Source organism: Calidris pugnax, unplaced genomic scaffold (assembly GCF_001431845.1).
Source record: "Calidris pugnax isolate Ruff unplaced genomic scaffold, ASM143184v1 scaffold188, whole genome shotgun sequence".
NCBI classification, from domain to species: Eukaryota; Metazoa; Chordata; class Aves; order Charadriiformes; family Scolopacidae; genus Calidris; species Calidris pugnax.
The window spans coordinates 16656905-16672420 of record NW_015091257.1 but is presented as its reverse complement, the minus strand read 5'-3'; the positions used below and the strand labels follow the sequence as shown (position 1 = coordinate 16672420).

The window sequence follows — 15516 nt, the reverse complement described above, 5'->3', positions numbered from 1 at the left end:
AAACACTTGGCAAATAGACAGACCAGATGCTCTAACAAGCCTCTCTTCCTTCTTTGATTTCTATCATTTATTTTGTGGAAAGTGTGAGAAAACTCTCTCAAAGGATATGTACTAAAAGAGACCTATTGTATAAATCCACACAGAATTCAGAGAATGCAAAATACCAGCTACTCTGTGGGAATTCATCCTCTATTATTAGCGTAGGCAAAATGAGTCAATTAAAACATTTCTGTTGAACTACTTGTTCTTTCAAATCCTTTAATTGCTCAGCTGACGACAGGAAGACTAAAATCTAGAAACTGTTTGGGAGAAGATCGTATTTGATTATATTATACTGAATTAGTCTCATCAACCACTTGATTTTGCAAGAAGCGTTTGTTTCAGCTTCTGAAGAAGGTTTCTGTTCTGGCAAAAGCATTAATCATGGATTGCCTCAATTGAAAATGTGTGCATATTTTCCCTCCTCAAGGGTGATGCAGATGGTGACAAGCCCCTGGAAGTCCACGCGGCTTCAAAAGAAGAGCGTGCCCAGAAGTAGAACACCCCATCACTCGGCATCAGACAGGTAAAGGAGAAAGGCTGTTAACAGTATGTGGCTGCAGCAGCAAAATAACTGGAAAAGCTGAACATTTGCAAGTTTGACTCGTAGTTTTCTTCTTCGTATTGATGAACAAAGGGGGGAAGAGAGGTAATAAATTTATGCATCTTAACATTTGTCAAGGACATGCGTGCTTCTTAATACACTTTAACTTGCCTAAATAATTCATCTTTAGAGCATAGCAAGCAAACATACGTGTCCTCCAGTGGTTCTGAGGTAATTTAGCAAGGCCTTGGTAACATATTGTTGTTTGGTTGGTTTTGGGGTGGGTTTTTTTTTCTCCTTCTTCCCTTCCCATTTCTGCCGCCTGTACCAAAAACCTCTTGTCAGGCCTGTGCAGGTATGAAGGAGGGTAAGGAAACCTATTCCTCTTTTCTCTAAAGATATGTCAGTGCGAGGATGTAGTGCTATCTTAAAGCCTGAAACAGTCCATGATGTGCCTGACCTTTCATGTTGATGCAGCTCCCTAATGAGACGTGGTTAATCAGTTGGGAACGAATGCCGGAGGAAGCAGAGGCAGCGCTTCCCAGTTCTCCCAGCCAAAATCTCAAACTGAGACGCCGGTTCTGTTCCTGGCTTTGCCACAGGCTTGCTTTCTAAAGTCAAGCAGGTCCCGTGATTGTTAGAGTTTCTAGAAAAGCAAAACAAAAACACCCTCTCAACTTTCTTAAGACTTTCTTTCAGTTTCAAGGGACAAAAATGGCTCTGTATTCGAGGCTCATTATTACTAATGATAATGTAACTGGGCATCATTTAGTACAAATATTATGTATTATTTTCACGTTAAAGACTTACATTTCGTCAGAAAGTGATCCTAGCATTGTAGGGACAACTCCTTATTTTTGTATGCAGTGTTCCACTTACCAGTAAAATTCTTTTTTTTTTCCTAACTGTCAACTGTGTAAACAAGAGTCCGGATTTAGGAAACTGCACCAATTTTATCTTCCATGCATCATCACCAGTCACAAATGTTTGCAGATGTGATGGAACGCCCATGTCTGCTGAGCAACAGTGTTCCCCTATTACACAGTCAGCTTTAAAAGCAAAACTAGTTTCTAACGTTGCATTTCCCTTAATGTATTTTTAATTGCTATAGCTAACTCTCACAAGGAAAAAAGGGTATGACGACTGGCTGATTTACTTAGTACATTAGTTTTTCCTTCAGTCATATGAATATAAAGTCTTTAAGAATCATATTTTCCAAGTATTTTTCAAAATGGCCATATAAAATAAAAAAATATAAAAAAAAAAAGGAAGAACAGTTTTTGTTTTGAGTAGAGGTAGCCAGGAGAACCAAGAGGAAGAAAATCTTCTCTAAAATTCACTAAAATATTGTGGTTGTTTTGAACTAGAACAGAGCTACTAAATGACAAAAAGTCAGGAAAATTGAACTTTTGTTCATATATGTGGGACACTCTACAAATGTCAAGGTTCATTACCAACATAAACCTTTTCGCATTTCTTACTATGTGAATGTAATTTTTGTTAGGTCTTTATTCACTTTTTGAAATATTAGTGCTTTTTGCTAAAGGTACGTTTTCTCTTTAAGGGGAGGATGGGTGGTAGGAAAGGAACAAAAGCTGTCAGGAAGACTTATACTAAAGTTGGTGTCCAGCCCCTTTTGTCTTCAGGATTTTAATCATAAATATACTCATGCTATAGAAGTAAGTTTTGAGGAAAACCTCACTAACAGCTGCTGTCTCAGACTTCTTTTTATGAAGAGTGAAGATAGTTGCTCAGGTGCTGCTAGTTTTGAAATCTAGTTGCTTTGCCACATGTTGTTTCTGGAGGAAATACATAAAGGGAACTACTAGATTTTTTGACCTAGAGCAACCAGAGGGTGAAAGTTCAATTCAGTATCAATTTTCAGCTGTTCTGCGGGGGTGGTAATTTGTTACTTCTGTTGAAATCAAATCCGGTTATTTAGCTCCATACCCAAGTCCAGATGTTTTGTTGGATTTGGGTCATCTGAAAGGTTGGAAGACGCTGCTGTGATCTTTGAAAAGACATATTTGTTTATTCTAAATGAGATCAGCCCTGAAAGTCTCACTGTATTTTCAACTGTTGGCAATATTCCTAGTTGAATCTGGTTACTAAAATAAATACAGTCTCATTTCCCTCATAAAGATTTGCCACAGCGTGTCCCTGAATTGCAAATGGTCAGCCAAGGACAAAATCACTTTGGGTTGGAGACCGTAACATTCCAAAAAAACAGCAGGATTGCACCTCCTTTATTGTAGTATGTTTGTCATCAATAATTATATGCAAACTACAGCTCAAACCACATCCCATTGTGGGAGAAGCAAGCCTTAATTTTATCCAGCTGTTGTGCTGAAGAGTTGCACGGAAGTGACATGGCTTTATGTTTTTCCATGAAGATAACATATCTCATTGTCACTCTCTTAAGGTTTTATATTTATGTAATTCCATTTCTTCCAAGTTAAATTACCCTAGCTTTACAACAGAGTGAGTGAGTTTGATGGGAATTAAAAAGAATTCTATTTGAGAAAGTTAGTTTGTTTATTACGCAAGATTGCAGTTGGAATTTTGTTGCTAGGAAGTGTTCCTTCTCTTTTATGTTTCCATACAGTTCAACTATAGGAATCAAGTTCTCTAGACCACACATGATCATTAGTGCTCTGATATCCTTAATATGAAGAGTTAAATCTCTTTATTAGAAGTGTATTGGGATTGAGAAATTTCTTTGTGGCAAGGTGATCAAAATCTGTTTGAGGAACAAAGTCATAATTGCACTCTGACAAATGAAAGAAAAATTCTATGATACTTAATTCATATTTCTCTCTTCCCCTTATCCTCTGCCCACTTTCTTTGGTTATAGGTGAACCAAAAAAATATAGATAAGAGCAACAATTTTACAAGAAAAAGAGGAAAACCATCTAAATAAATCCATTTTGATTTTGAATGTGATTGATCTGCCTTCTGCCTCAGGAAAGACTGACGGTGTGCTGCTTGGGCTTCTGGTATGGAATCTGTGAAAGGACACTACGTATCTTGGGTCAGTCTTGAAACCTTGTCCTCGATTCTGCGGTGGGACTCGAGTCAGCCCGTGCTTGTCCTATTGCAGGATCAGCATTGCAAGTAGCAAGTCTCAAAATTCCTCAGTCTCTTGTTAATATTTATATATAAAATATATAAAATAAAATTCCGGTTAAACAAAACGGTCTTGTTTTTTTCCCCCTCTTTTATTATCTTTAAACTCATGCATGTGACATTTGTACAGCCTGTGGAAGGTTCTCGAGATGCTGTTGACAATGCCTGTATTTTTTAACAGTGAGGAAAAGCTTAAAGTAGCATGATGTTTTGGCTAACATTAGCTAATAGAATTACGATTGAGAGCAATTACAATGACTCTTGTGTTTTGTCTGAGTCTCCCCCTCCTTTCTATAGAAATCTTCTGCCTCATCAGCGCCAGCAGGAGGTATATAATGAAGCATCTGTGAGTTCCTGTCTAGTAGATGGATGGGAATGGAGCTGTTGATGTTTGTTCTTGTTTTTGCTTGAATGCACAGCTCAATGGGAACCAGAACGTTAGGGTGGTGGGAACCAGCTATAGAATAACGTGGCTGTTTCCTTATTCCCAGCCAGGGGAGGGGAGGAGAAAGTGAAGCGAAGGGAAATACAAAAGGATTTCCAGCATTTTGAAATCTTTGCACAATAAAACCCTTTCATCATTTGTTGCCATTTCCATGAGTCTCTTTTTTGGGGCGTGGTGCTTCACAAGTTACTGTAATCCAAGTAGATCAGAGCATTTAAAGCTTTAATGGTGAGTCTTAAATGTTCCTAAATCAATGAGTGAATATGAGGGCTGGGGGAAGGATGGAATTAAGTGTGTGCTCGTATGATATGTTAGCTTTCGACAAAGAAAATACAAAGTAAATCATATTCAAAATGCTTTTAAACATCTCTGTTATGACTTGGTTAGGTATTCTGGCTGAATGTATTCCACAGACTTTTAGGGAAAAACAAACAGACCTTGGCAACGTGAATACCAGTCTGTGTGGGCATTATAAAACAGGCCAGCTCTTTTAAATACAGGCATAAGGCGTGTGGTTGCCTCAGGCAGAAAAACAGCATCTCCCAAAGTGTTTATTGCATGTTTTCATAATTGTTTTAGGCTGGTAGAGATGGATGTTGATTTAGTAAAGGGAGCAGGGTTCTTGCGTGGGGCTCGGGGTGAGTGTGTGTTTGTTTTCTACTTTAAATTCGCCAACATAGTTCAGACAGACTTGGGAGGATCAAAGTAGTGTTTTTGTCAAGAGTGGGAAGGAAAATTGGGAAATATCAGTCATAACTGTAACTGCTCTGTTACACCACTCTTGCAATACAAGAATACATCTGTTTCTTCTCTTAGAGATAGCCCTTCACTTAGGCATTCTCGTATCCTAGAGAAAATGATTACCATTGAGTTAGGAAAACAGATTTAGATGTCTGTATTTTTTTTCAGTAATATTTGGCTAATGCCACATAGGCATTTAAGAATACAATTACTTGATAATTTGGCTATTTTTACCCCTAGACCTCCACCAAGGTGTGCTTTCCTCATCTCCTTTTTGATGAGGTTGTTAGCTGTTCTGTTTCTTTCTACTGCCTGTGAGAGCAACATGAACCTTTTGACATCCAGCCTGTTTCATTAGCCTAGTCCTCATGCAAACGTTACAGCTCTTAATCTCTCTTTGTTTACATATATATGTGTATGTGTGTGTTTTAAAAAATCTGGGTTAAATATGTATCACTTGTTTTAAGCACTTTTTACTTGATCACATCTTCGTACTGCATATTTATACCCCTGCTTAAAAACGACCCAAGCCATAGACACCAAACCAGAATGCTTGTGTCTGGCAGGAAATGACTGCCTTGGAGCACCTGCACGCACACGTGACGAGGAGACGGTTCCAACATGTGAGCAAGGTAGCCCTAAATGAAATCCTTTCCATGTGTCTTCTGTTTTTCACAAGTACAGGAAATATAAAAAAAAGTTTCATGCTGGTAAGAGTGCAGGAGACAGTAAACGTTCAACTCACTTGGCACAGACTTTCCTAATGAGGAGCAGGAGCGCAGTTGACCACTGTTCACATATATATATATATATGTATGTACACAGATGCATGGAACCAGTTTATGCATGAATGTGTTATCTTTTGCCAGACTTTGCCTGTGGGTATTACAACGTAAGCTGAATAAAAATGGTATATTTCCCACCCAGATGTCACATCAACAGTTTGGTCATCCTTCCACCCAAAGCCTTTGGGCTTGGTAACTGGAGTCTGTGCAACTGAGGAGACTCTGCTCATCTCAGCATCCTCGGTGACCGTTAGCAGGTGTGTTGGGGCCAGGTTGCAGTGCTCTCTCTTAAAAACCCCAGCTTTGATCTCTGCAGCGTGTGGAAATTGTGGAATTGGAGATCACCAGGTTGGCCTACACAGCCCTCAGTGCTGGGGTGACAGTTACTGTAGGTGGTGTGTTAGTTGTCTAAGGAGGACAGTGTAGCTGCTCCTTTTGCTAGAAAGAGCGTCACGCACAACCTGGCAGCCTGGAATAAAATCACAGTATTTTGCCACAAGTGTTCATTGTGAAAATCTGTGTTGGGCTCGGTGCTCTGAGTACAGAAAGCCCCAGACACAGACTCACTACCAGAGGTTGCAACTGAAATGTTTCTTTGTTGCATCCGTCACCTTCGAAGAGAGCTATCATGACCAGCAGAAGTAGGGAGGTGATTGTGCCCCTGTACTCAGCACTGGTGAGGCCACACCTCGAGTATTGTGTCCAGTTCTGGGCACCTCAATACAAGAGAGATATCGAGGTGCTGGAGCGAGTGCAGAGGAGGGCAACGAAACTAGTGAAGGGCCTGGAAAACAAATCATATGAGGAACAGCTGAAGGAGCTGGGACTGTTTAGTATGAGGAAGAGGAGACTGAGGGGAGAGCTCATCACTCTCTACAGCTACTTGAGAGGACACTGTAGAGAGGTTGGTGCTGGTCTCTTCTCACAGGTAATTAGTGACAGAACGAGAGGGAACGGCTTCAAGCTCCAACAGGGTCGGTTTAGACTGAACATTAGGAAGGAATTCTTCACAGAGAGAGTGGTCGGGCATTGGAACAGGCTGCCCAGGGAGGTGGTGGAGTCACCATCCCTGGATGTGTTTAAGGGACGTTTAGATGCGGTACTGAGGGACATGGTGTAGGGGAGGACTTTGTAGAGTAGGGTAGATGGTTGGACTCGATGATCCCAAGGGTCTCTTCCAACCTGAATGATTCTATGTTTCTATGATTCTGTCTGTAGCTGCACTGTAGGAAAGGGACAGAGTGGTATGGAGGAGATCGTATTTTAGACCTAGAGAAGAGAATGCCCTGGGAGTTGGAGGGGCTACCGCTCTCTTTATTATATTAGACCCGTGAAAAACATCTCCACGTGAGCACGTTTGCTTGGGATGGGGCTGAGCCCCTGCTGCATGTGTATCTTTTTCCCCCTTTCTTGTTTTTCAAAGGTTATTTCTGTACCTTCCCGTAAATCCCAAGCCCCGTTGGAAAGCCAATTTTATCATCGTAAGCTGCTCTTGACACAGAGCATTTTGGCTCTTCAGGCCTGCTGGGGGGGCCCATGGGATGTAGCGTCTCCAGGCAGGGTGGGCTGTTGCGCCTGGGTGGCCCGGCAGCTGGCTGGGTCAGCTCTGCTGCTGGGTGGTTTTGACAGGTACAAAAGCTTCCTGTTTACAAGGAAAAACCTTTGATAACGGGTGTCTTAACTACAAAGCAGAAGATGTTTGTAATTGTGTAACAATCCCCTGTCCTCTCAAGGCTGGACCATTAGCTGATTATGGTTTTTTTTGATTGTTTATGGTTCTTAATGGGACAGGTGTTGACAGCTTTCTCAAGGTCCTCTCTGTAAGCAACGTTGGTTTATTGATGCAATTGTGTTGTTTTCTCCTGTTTGGTATCAGTGGAGTTCATCATGCGCCTCTCTGGTTAAAGACCAAAGTCTGGGCTTTCCTATCTTGCCTTGAAGTTCATGGATCCCAGCAGAAGGCTGCTCTCGCTGCTACGTTGTCAGGCGGGTGTTACTGGTAGCCATTGCGTTGGGGTCTAAAGGTGGAGAAGTCAAAGGTGGGCTCAGGCTGTCTCACAGCTGGCTACCAATCTTCTTCCTCTAAAAATACCTTTCTGCAGGGGAAATGGAGCTACAGGGCCTGCACCAGACTAAGCTGTCAGGCTCCCTGACTCCTCTTATTTTTGGGGAGGGGCTTGCATTTAAAAGTCTACCAACTAACTAGTTGGTCATGTGGGCCATGTCCAGCTGCAGCAGGTAAGCTGGATGTGACGCTCCATCACCAGGCGCACTTACTGAGGCATGGTCTTGCTACTGGCAAGCTTTGCTGGATCTTCTGGAGTGAGGAAGATAGGCCCTGGGTGACTTGCTACTGCCTGCCTGGGAATAGCCGTGCAGCAGCCCGAGCTGTGATGGGATTCACCATCCCAGAGTCTGTGTGCCCACCATGGAAATGGCAGTGGGGGCAATGGGAGAGCTTGGTCAGGGAACTTCTCTTTTCTTACAGGGTGGATATAAACCTGCCCAAGACTTGAAGAACTTAATTTGATAGAGACTAAAGCTAAAGGAGATGCTTTACATGGAGTCTGAGCATCCAGATCTTGTTTGGCAATGCTGACGTGTCCCCGTGAAGGGACTTGGCGGTGTGCTCTTTGGCAGGGAGGGCAGGTGCTGTGTCAGGAAGTCTGTTGGTCTGTTACCACTTGGGTTCTTCAGTTCTTCTCCCCAAGGAAGGTGGTTTGCAGCCCTGAGACTGCTGTGCAGGCAAGCACCGGGAGGCTGTGTGTGGGTGCCTCCCCTTGCTCGGGGGGCTTGCTCAGCATTCATTTTAAGGTAGTGGTGAGATCAGCAGCTGCACGCCTGGATAAAAAAACAAGCTGAAGAGGAGAACTTCATTTCTTCCTTCTTTGGCCCTTGACGGTGTGAAGGCTACAGAACCACACCACCTCCTGTACCGAAATCTTCCAGAATCTGTCCCCCACTGCATCCCAAGCTCCCAACGCTGACTCTCAACCTGAATTACCTTCACTCAACTCCAGGGTGCAGCCTTTGAAAGAGCAACCAACTTTCTTTGAACTGAAAAATAGCCGTATCCAGGGCTTGGCCCCGAAGGCTGAGGCGCCCTGGGAGCCCGCTGTGCCCCTGCTCTGCCGGAGAGGCAGAGGAGGGAGGAAGGACGCCCGGAGCAGAGGTGTGTGTGGTGATGGTCCCTCCCTGCCAACTCACGGCTTTACCTCGGGGGTAAAACCTCTCTGATTTTTCCCAGCGATGGGGGCGGGGGGGGGACGCTGAAGCATGAAGCCAGAAGAGTCTTCGTGACTGTTGGCACGTACCAGCCCCGGGTGACGGGCGGGCAGCTGTGGGGGCAGCCCTCTCCACCAGTGTTAGCCCATTTGCTTTCTGGGGTTTCTTCTGTTGTCGTTAAAAGTTGTGTACAGACACAGGCAGAGTTAGTCTGTCATCCCACTGGGAAGGAAAAGGGATTCTTCCCTTCCCCCCCCATGCCCTGCCCTAGATTTAAGTTCGCGAACGAACGTCCTCTCAGTAAATTTAGCAAGCTTCAGACTCACTTCCTTTTGTGAGGAGACCTGAAAGAGCCGTTTCCTGATTCGTACAGCGCTCTTGTATGCGCCCACGAAGCGCTCATTCATGCCCTGAATCATAAAGGTAACCTCCGGTCAAAGCAGGGCTCCGGCTCCCATACTTCTACAAAAAAAAATAAAAAAAATAAAAAAAAAGAGTTTTGTTATTCAGCGCAGCAGCCTGGAGTCATCTTTGCCTTTCCTGGGGAGCCGCGCCAGCGGGGCTTTTTGAGCTTAAAAAGCATCGTTCACACACACCGCCTGAACTCATGGGGCTGGTCAGAGCACCCCCAGCCAGCCCAGAGGAATATGTTTTACTCTCGTGTGCCGGGCTTGACGCATTTTCCATATCCTGCCGGAGCCGGGGCACGGCATGGGGAGCTGCCAGTGAGTCAGGCCGGGCCCCCGGCGCCGTGCCACGCAGGGTGCTTACACGGCAGCCTCGCCGGCAGGCCTGGGCAGCCCCCCGGGACCTCATCCCAGCACAGACGATGGAGAAAAGTCAGCTGCCACCACCACCACCACCACCAGCAGGTGGACCAGATGTCTGGAGTACAAGTCTTATGAGGAGAGGCTGAGGGAGCTGGGGTTATTCAGCCTGGAGAAGAGGAGGCTGAGGGGAGACCTTATTGCTCTCTACAACTACCTGAAAGGAGGGTGTAGAGAGATGGGGGTCGGTCTCTTCTCCCAAGTCACAGGCGACAGGACAAGAGGAAATGGCCTCAAGTTATGCCAGGGGAGGTTCAGGCTGGATATTAGGAAAAATTTTTTCACTGAAAGGGTCATCAGACATTGGAATGGGCTGCCCAGGGAGGTGGTTGAGGCACCATCCCTGCAGGTGTTCAAAAGACAGGTTGATGTAGTGCTGGGAGGTATGGTTTAGTGATGGTGATGCTTCTTGTTTGTTGTGCGGGTGTCTATTTTTGTCAGTCAGGTTGACAGTTGGACAAGATGATCTTTAAGGTCCCTTCCAACCTAGAAGATTCTGTGATTCTGTGCCTTATTTTCCTTTCCAGTGGTGAGGTCGATGAGGCAGAGCCTGTTGTGTTTATCTCTTTCTGTGCTCGCCTCCAGGTTCATCTGGCAATGAGAAGGATGAGCTGTTGCTGGCTGATGGGAGGAGGAAATGTGCATCTGCTCGGCTCCCCCCCAACACACACCTCTGCCAAAAGAGAGAGCGAGCCAATTCATACACAATATTGGAGTCCTCTGCCATTTAGCAGCTTCTGCACAGCATCCAACTGTACAAGGTCATGTCCCTGGGACCAAACAACCTTTGGCTGTACTTTTGCCTTGATGGAGTAAGATCAGTACGATCTATCCCTGTACAAGAGAGCAAAATACACAGATGCTAAAATCAGCAACTGTGTTTTGACCGAGAAGAAAACAGCAAAGGGGAAGGAGTCTTAGCTTCTGGAAAAAAGCAGCAAACTCAACATAAACGTGAGCACGTTCTCTTTTACTACCATGACCCTTCTCAACCTCTTTAAAAAGCCAGATATTTGCCAGCTGCCTCTTAGCATTATTGTTTTTACGCTATTTTCCTATTTGTAGATGATGTCAGCCTGCTAAGGAGATGCTCTTGTTTGTGGAATGTTAGAGGAGCAGTGGTGTAAGAACACCCTCAGCCCTGGGCTGGTGACTCACACCCAGAAGTAACAGAACCACGGGAGCAAAAAATCCAAGTGATTTTAGGCTCCCGGTGGGTAAACTAAGATCTAAACATTGACAGGCAGACCTTGTTACATACCTCAGGCCAGAAGTCTCTGAGTTTAGAACATGCTGTGCTCGGGGCGTGGTTTTTGCCCCGCAAGGCTACAGGGTTAATTACCATGAATAAACCCATAGCCATCAATTGTAAGCAAACTGCCATAAACAAAATCACAACAGCTCAGGAGGTGTGACGTGGTAATTTCAGTTGTTAATCCTGCAGGATTTCCCACAGGTTTGTATTTTCCTAACGGAGTGAAAGGCAGGAGGAGGACGGTTTTATTTGTGCAGGAGTTCTCCCTTCTTTCCCTGCAGCCAAAAAGCTGCTCTGCCTGCGGGAAGGCTGAGGAGCACAGTGTGAATCACCCAGCTCACTTGCCAGCCCTGGAGGGATGCTCCTGGAGCACAGGAGAGCTCAACAACGTCCCTCCCAACTGGAAAAGAGGGGCCCTTTCTGCCCACGTCTGCAGGAACTCAACCCTGGGGTCCCTATACAGAACGTCCTGTAGCATTTCCATACAAACTTGTTTTCTCTCGCCTTTCTCCTCGTGCCGTTTGTGACCCCTCTCTCCTTTGGACTTTCTCAGCTTTGCCTGAGGCGCCTCCCTGGCCCAGAGGCCCTGCTGAGTCTTCCCAACATTTTTCTCTTGCCTCAGTAATTCTCTTGAGGAATTCTGACACTTCATTGCACCTGCTTTCAAGGTTTTTCATTTATGGATTCCTCTAGCTCCTTCTTATGTGTGGTTACCGCTAGCAGCTTTTATTACTGATTTTGAAGCAGTGTTTCACAGAATCATAGAATGGCTAGAGTTGGAAGGGACCTGCAAAATCATCTAGTTCCAACCCCCCTGCCATGGGCAGGGACACCTCCCACTAGACCAGGTTGCTCAAAGCCCCATCCAGTCTGGCCTTGGACACCGCCAAGGATGGGGCATCCAGAACTTCGCTGGGCAACCTGTTCCAGTGTCTCACCACCCTCACAGGAAAGAATTTATTTCTGGTTTCTAATCTAAATCTCCCCTCTTCCAATTTAAAACCATTGCCCCTTGTCCTGTCACTTTGCCTCCTGACAAGGAGTCCCTCACCAGCTCTCCTGTAGCTCCCTTCAGATATTGAAAGGCTGCTCTAAGGTCTCCCTGGAGCCTTCTCTTCTCTCCAGGCTGAACAACCCCAGGTCTCTCAGCCTGTGTCCCTAAAACTTGGTCAATTATTATTTTGAGAGCTAGAGAACAATAAGCTCACTCTTTTTTTTAAAAAAAATATGTAATTAATCTTAAAAGTCAAGGGTTTCAGCCAGGTTAATTTTTAGCGGTGGTGGCTGTGCTGGCCCCATGGCCTCATCTAACCCTGTACGGGGGGCTGGCATGTCTGGAGGACTCCTGGTGACCCCTGAGCCATTATTCCTGAACGCTGGGTGCACGGGGCCATGGCGCGTCGCCCAGTGCCAAGGAGGGTGCCTGCAGGTTGTGTCCCCACGCTGGCACTGCTGCAGCCTCTCCGCTCTATGGGACACGCTGCAGGTCTGTCCCCAAAAGCCTGGCAAGGGCAGCTTTGCAGCACTTTTGGCACCCTGGAGCCAACACCATCCGAAAGGGTGTTACAGCGTGCCTTGCATAAAAGGCATGCCTTTGAAGAATACAAGTATTTATTTATGAAGAGATTGGCATTGCATTTGTTTTTTCTAATGTTCGGTTTCCTGCTCGTGTGAAGGCAGTTGCTGGGGACAGCTGGCCCAACGGGAGGGACATAGGTGGTACCCACGGGCAGGTGAGACCCACGGACCTGGCCTCTGTGCTGAGTGCAGGGCAGTGACAAACCAGAGAAAAAAGAAATACTGGAGCAAGGGAGAGCAAAAGCATGTGAAGTGGTCTGAAAGGACACAGCGAGAGCATGCAGAGACACTATGGTAGATTTTTCCTATGTCTGCTCTCCATTATTGACTTTCTACCCCCACCAGTAAACACTGCTTTCCTACCCCTCCTTCCTCCCCTTTCCTATTCCCAGCTCAGCAGTATGGTTGGAGGGGGGGCATACTCCTACCCATCTTACAGCTGAAGGGATATTTTGGTGGGCAATTTCCAACCATATAAGAGGAAAACTTCTTTCTCCACGATGTGCTGGGCAGGGGCCCGGTGACACAGCCCTCCCAGCCCTGATTCCACTCATGGTGCTGCAGTAGCCCCTTAAGTCTTGTTATAATCACCTTTTTCTAATGCACCCTTGTAGTTGCAAAGGGGTCTTTGCATTATTTGTTTTGTGCTAGGGTGTAGTGGAGGCTGAGTGCTAATTTGTGTGCAGAGGAGAAAACCCTGCCTGCTAATAAATCTAGGAGAGTTTTCCTCCCCTTCTTAGGTGGGATTTATTTTTTACTAGAAATAGCAATTCTTCAACAGTATGTTGATAACATGTGTGAGAATTAGATCGAGTTTTAACTGTTGAAAGGGAATGCTCAAAGACATATTTCATGCTGACTTTTCTTGTTCTGGTAACATATTCTGTAAACACTTTGACATTTAAACATTTTGAATTCAGAAGAAGGAAACGAATGTGAGATCTTTAGAAAATTAATGAAGAACAATTTACTTGTAGTAAGGCGTACAGAAGAGCTGCTTGCTTCTCCTGGAATGGAGATTTAGCCATTGATTTATTCATCCCATCTATTTAATTTGTGCTAAAGAAAAAAAAAAAACAACAAAGGAAGAGATAAGCAAAATTGTGCTTACAACAATAAAGAAACTATCTGGGCCTCTCCAAGCATGTGTATGCAATTACAGTGCTCTAATTAACAAGCTTGAGACATCCATATTTACTGGAAAAAAAAAAAAGTAGACATCCTGAAGTAATATATCATATAATCCCAGTCCGATGGTGGTTTTGGATTAATAAAAGTTATTAAACACTTTGCTGAAAAGCGTGCCAGCAGTTTTTCCTGGTGCATGCTTGAAGGTTCCAGCTGCATCTCGTAACATTTTAGCAGCCCCAGCAGAGGAGAGGGTTTCCTGCTGAGTGCTGAGCTGCCAGGGCTTTGTTCCACTCCAGATGAGTCAGTGACACGAAGGGTTGTCGAAGGGCAGGAAAGGATAGATAAAACCTTGTCGCGGAGCCTCTGACTAAAAAGAAACTGGCAGGTTTTAGATGCCCAACTGGTATTTTAGGGCTTGCTTTGCAGAAAGCTGGTATTGCCGATACAGAATCACAGAATCATAGAATGGTTAGAGTTGGAAGGGACCTTAAAGACCATCGAGTTCCAACTCCCCTGCCATTTGCAGGGACACCTCCCACTACCCCAGGCTGCTCAAAGCCCCATCCAGCCTGGCCTTGAACACTGCCAGGGATGGGGCATCTACAGCTTCTCTGGGCAACCTGTTCCAGTGTCTCACCACCTTCACACGATAGAATTTCTTTCTGGTATCTAATCTAAATCTCCCCTCTTCCAATTTAAAACCATTACCCCTTGTCCTGTCACTCCACTTCCTGACAAAGAGTCCCTTGCCAACTCTCTCCTGTAGCTCCCTTCAGATATTGAAAGGCCGCTATAAGGTCTCCCCAGAGCCTTCTCTTCTCCAGGCTGAACGACCCCAGCTCTCTCAGCCTGTCAATATCTCTGGTGTGAACCCACAGGGTCAGTGCTGAGGGTCTGCCAGGCTGTGCTGAGGTCTCTGGTGAAGTGATGGCCCAAGGAAGCTGGTCCGGAGGCGATGCTGACACCCTGCGCTCCACATGTCAGGGTGGCCTAGGGTCTTGCCCCAGGACCGCCTGCCTTTTCTCCAAAATGAAAGGCAAGAAAACAAGCCCAAATGGCACCCAGCCACCCCATGCCCTCCAGGAGAACAAGCACCAGGGATGTTGCTTGGCCATCAGTCAGTCATGCTGTGTGGGGCAGAGGAGGATGTGGGCTCCCCTCCCACACTAAAAAGCCCTGTAGCATCCCCAGGGAGGCAGCGGGCAGGCACTGGCCAGGGCCAGGGTGCTCTGGAGCTGCTGGTCCTCGCTGCAGGGACTCATTGGGGCTGCTGGGTGGAGCGTGTCTCTCTTGGCCAGGCAAAGACCACACAAAACATGGCACCTTGGTTGCAGTGGGCAGCCATTCCCAAACAGAGGTTATTGTATGCACTTGTTACTGGTCCTTGTAAAAGCCTCTAATTTAATGCTTTAATAGTACAGTTGCTTGTCTCAAGAAGAAAACACTTAAGAGTAAATGGCTCTATACATAAAAGCAGTGTTTAATGTCTTCAACACGCTTTCTGTAGGCTTCCTTACAGTATGGTCATTAAAAGTTCACCGTTACTCCTTCAATGGAAATAACATGAAAATGCATCATGACCAGGTGCAACTTATGCCCAATGATTTATATGTGTTATCACTCAGGTGCTGTATTTGCTGGGAATTAAGTAAAATTCCACCATATTTTATGGGAAAAGTCTTTTAGCCATAGCTTTAACGGAGCAAAAGAAGAGGAACTCGCATATGTGTGCTTGCTCACACGTTACAGGAGTCACAGGTGACAGTGAGGCTCTGTGATTGAATAACCCACGTTGAAGAAGTGGGGATTTAGTCAATGGT

At 45.4% G+C, this 15516-nt stretch overlaps 1 protein-coding gene across 3 annotated transcripts in view; it reads left to right on the top strand.

The window, feature by feature from the left end:
• The window catches only part of APOO (apolipoprotein O), a 37029-nt gene extending 32736 nt beyond the window's left edge, over positions 1 to 4293 (top strand). For 2 of the 3 annotated variants that reach the window (XM_014960409.1, XM_014960406.1), the window contains exons 8-9: positions 470 to 565; positions 3438 to 4293. In XM_014960409.1, the coding sequence (XP_014815895.1) occupies positions 470 to 538 (69 nt within the window). In that variant the 3' untranslated portion in view covers positions 539 to 565; positions 3438 to 4293. The remainder of the gene's footprint in view (positions 1 to 469; positions 566 to 3437) is intronic. The other variant, XM_014960407.1, reaches the window with a different exon arrangement.
• Positions 4294 to 15516: the final 11223 nt, after the last annotated feature.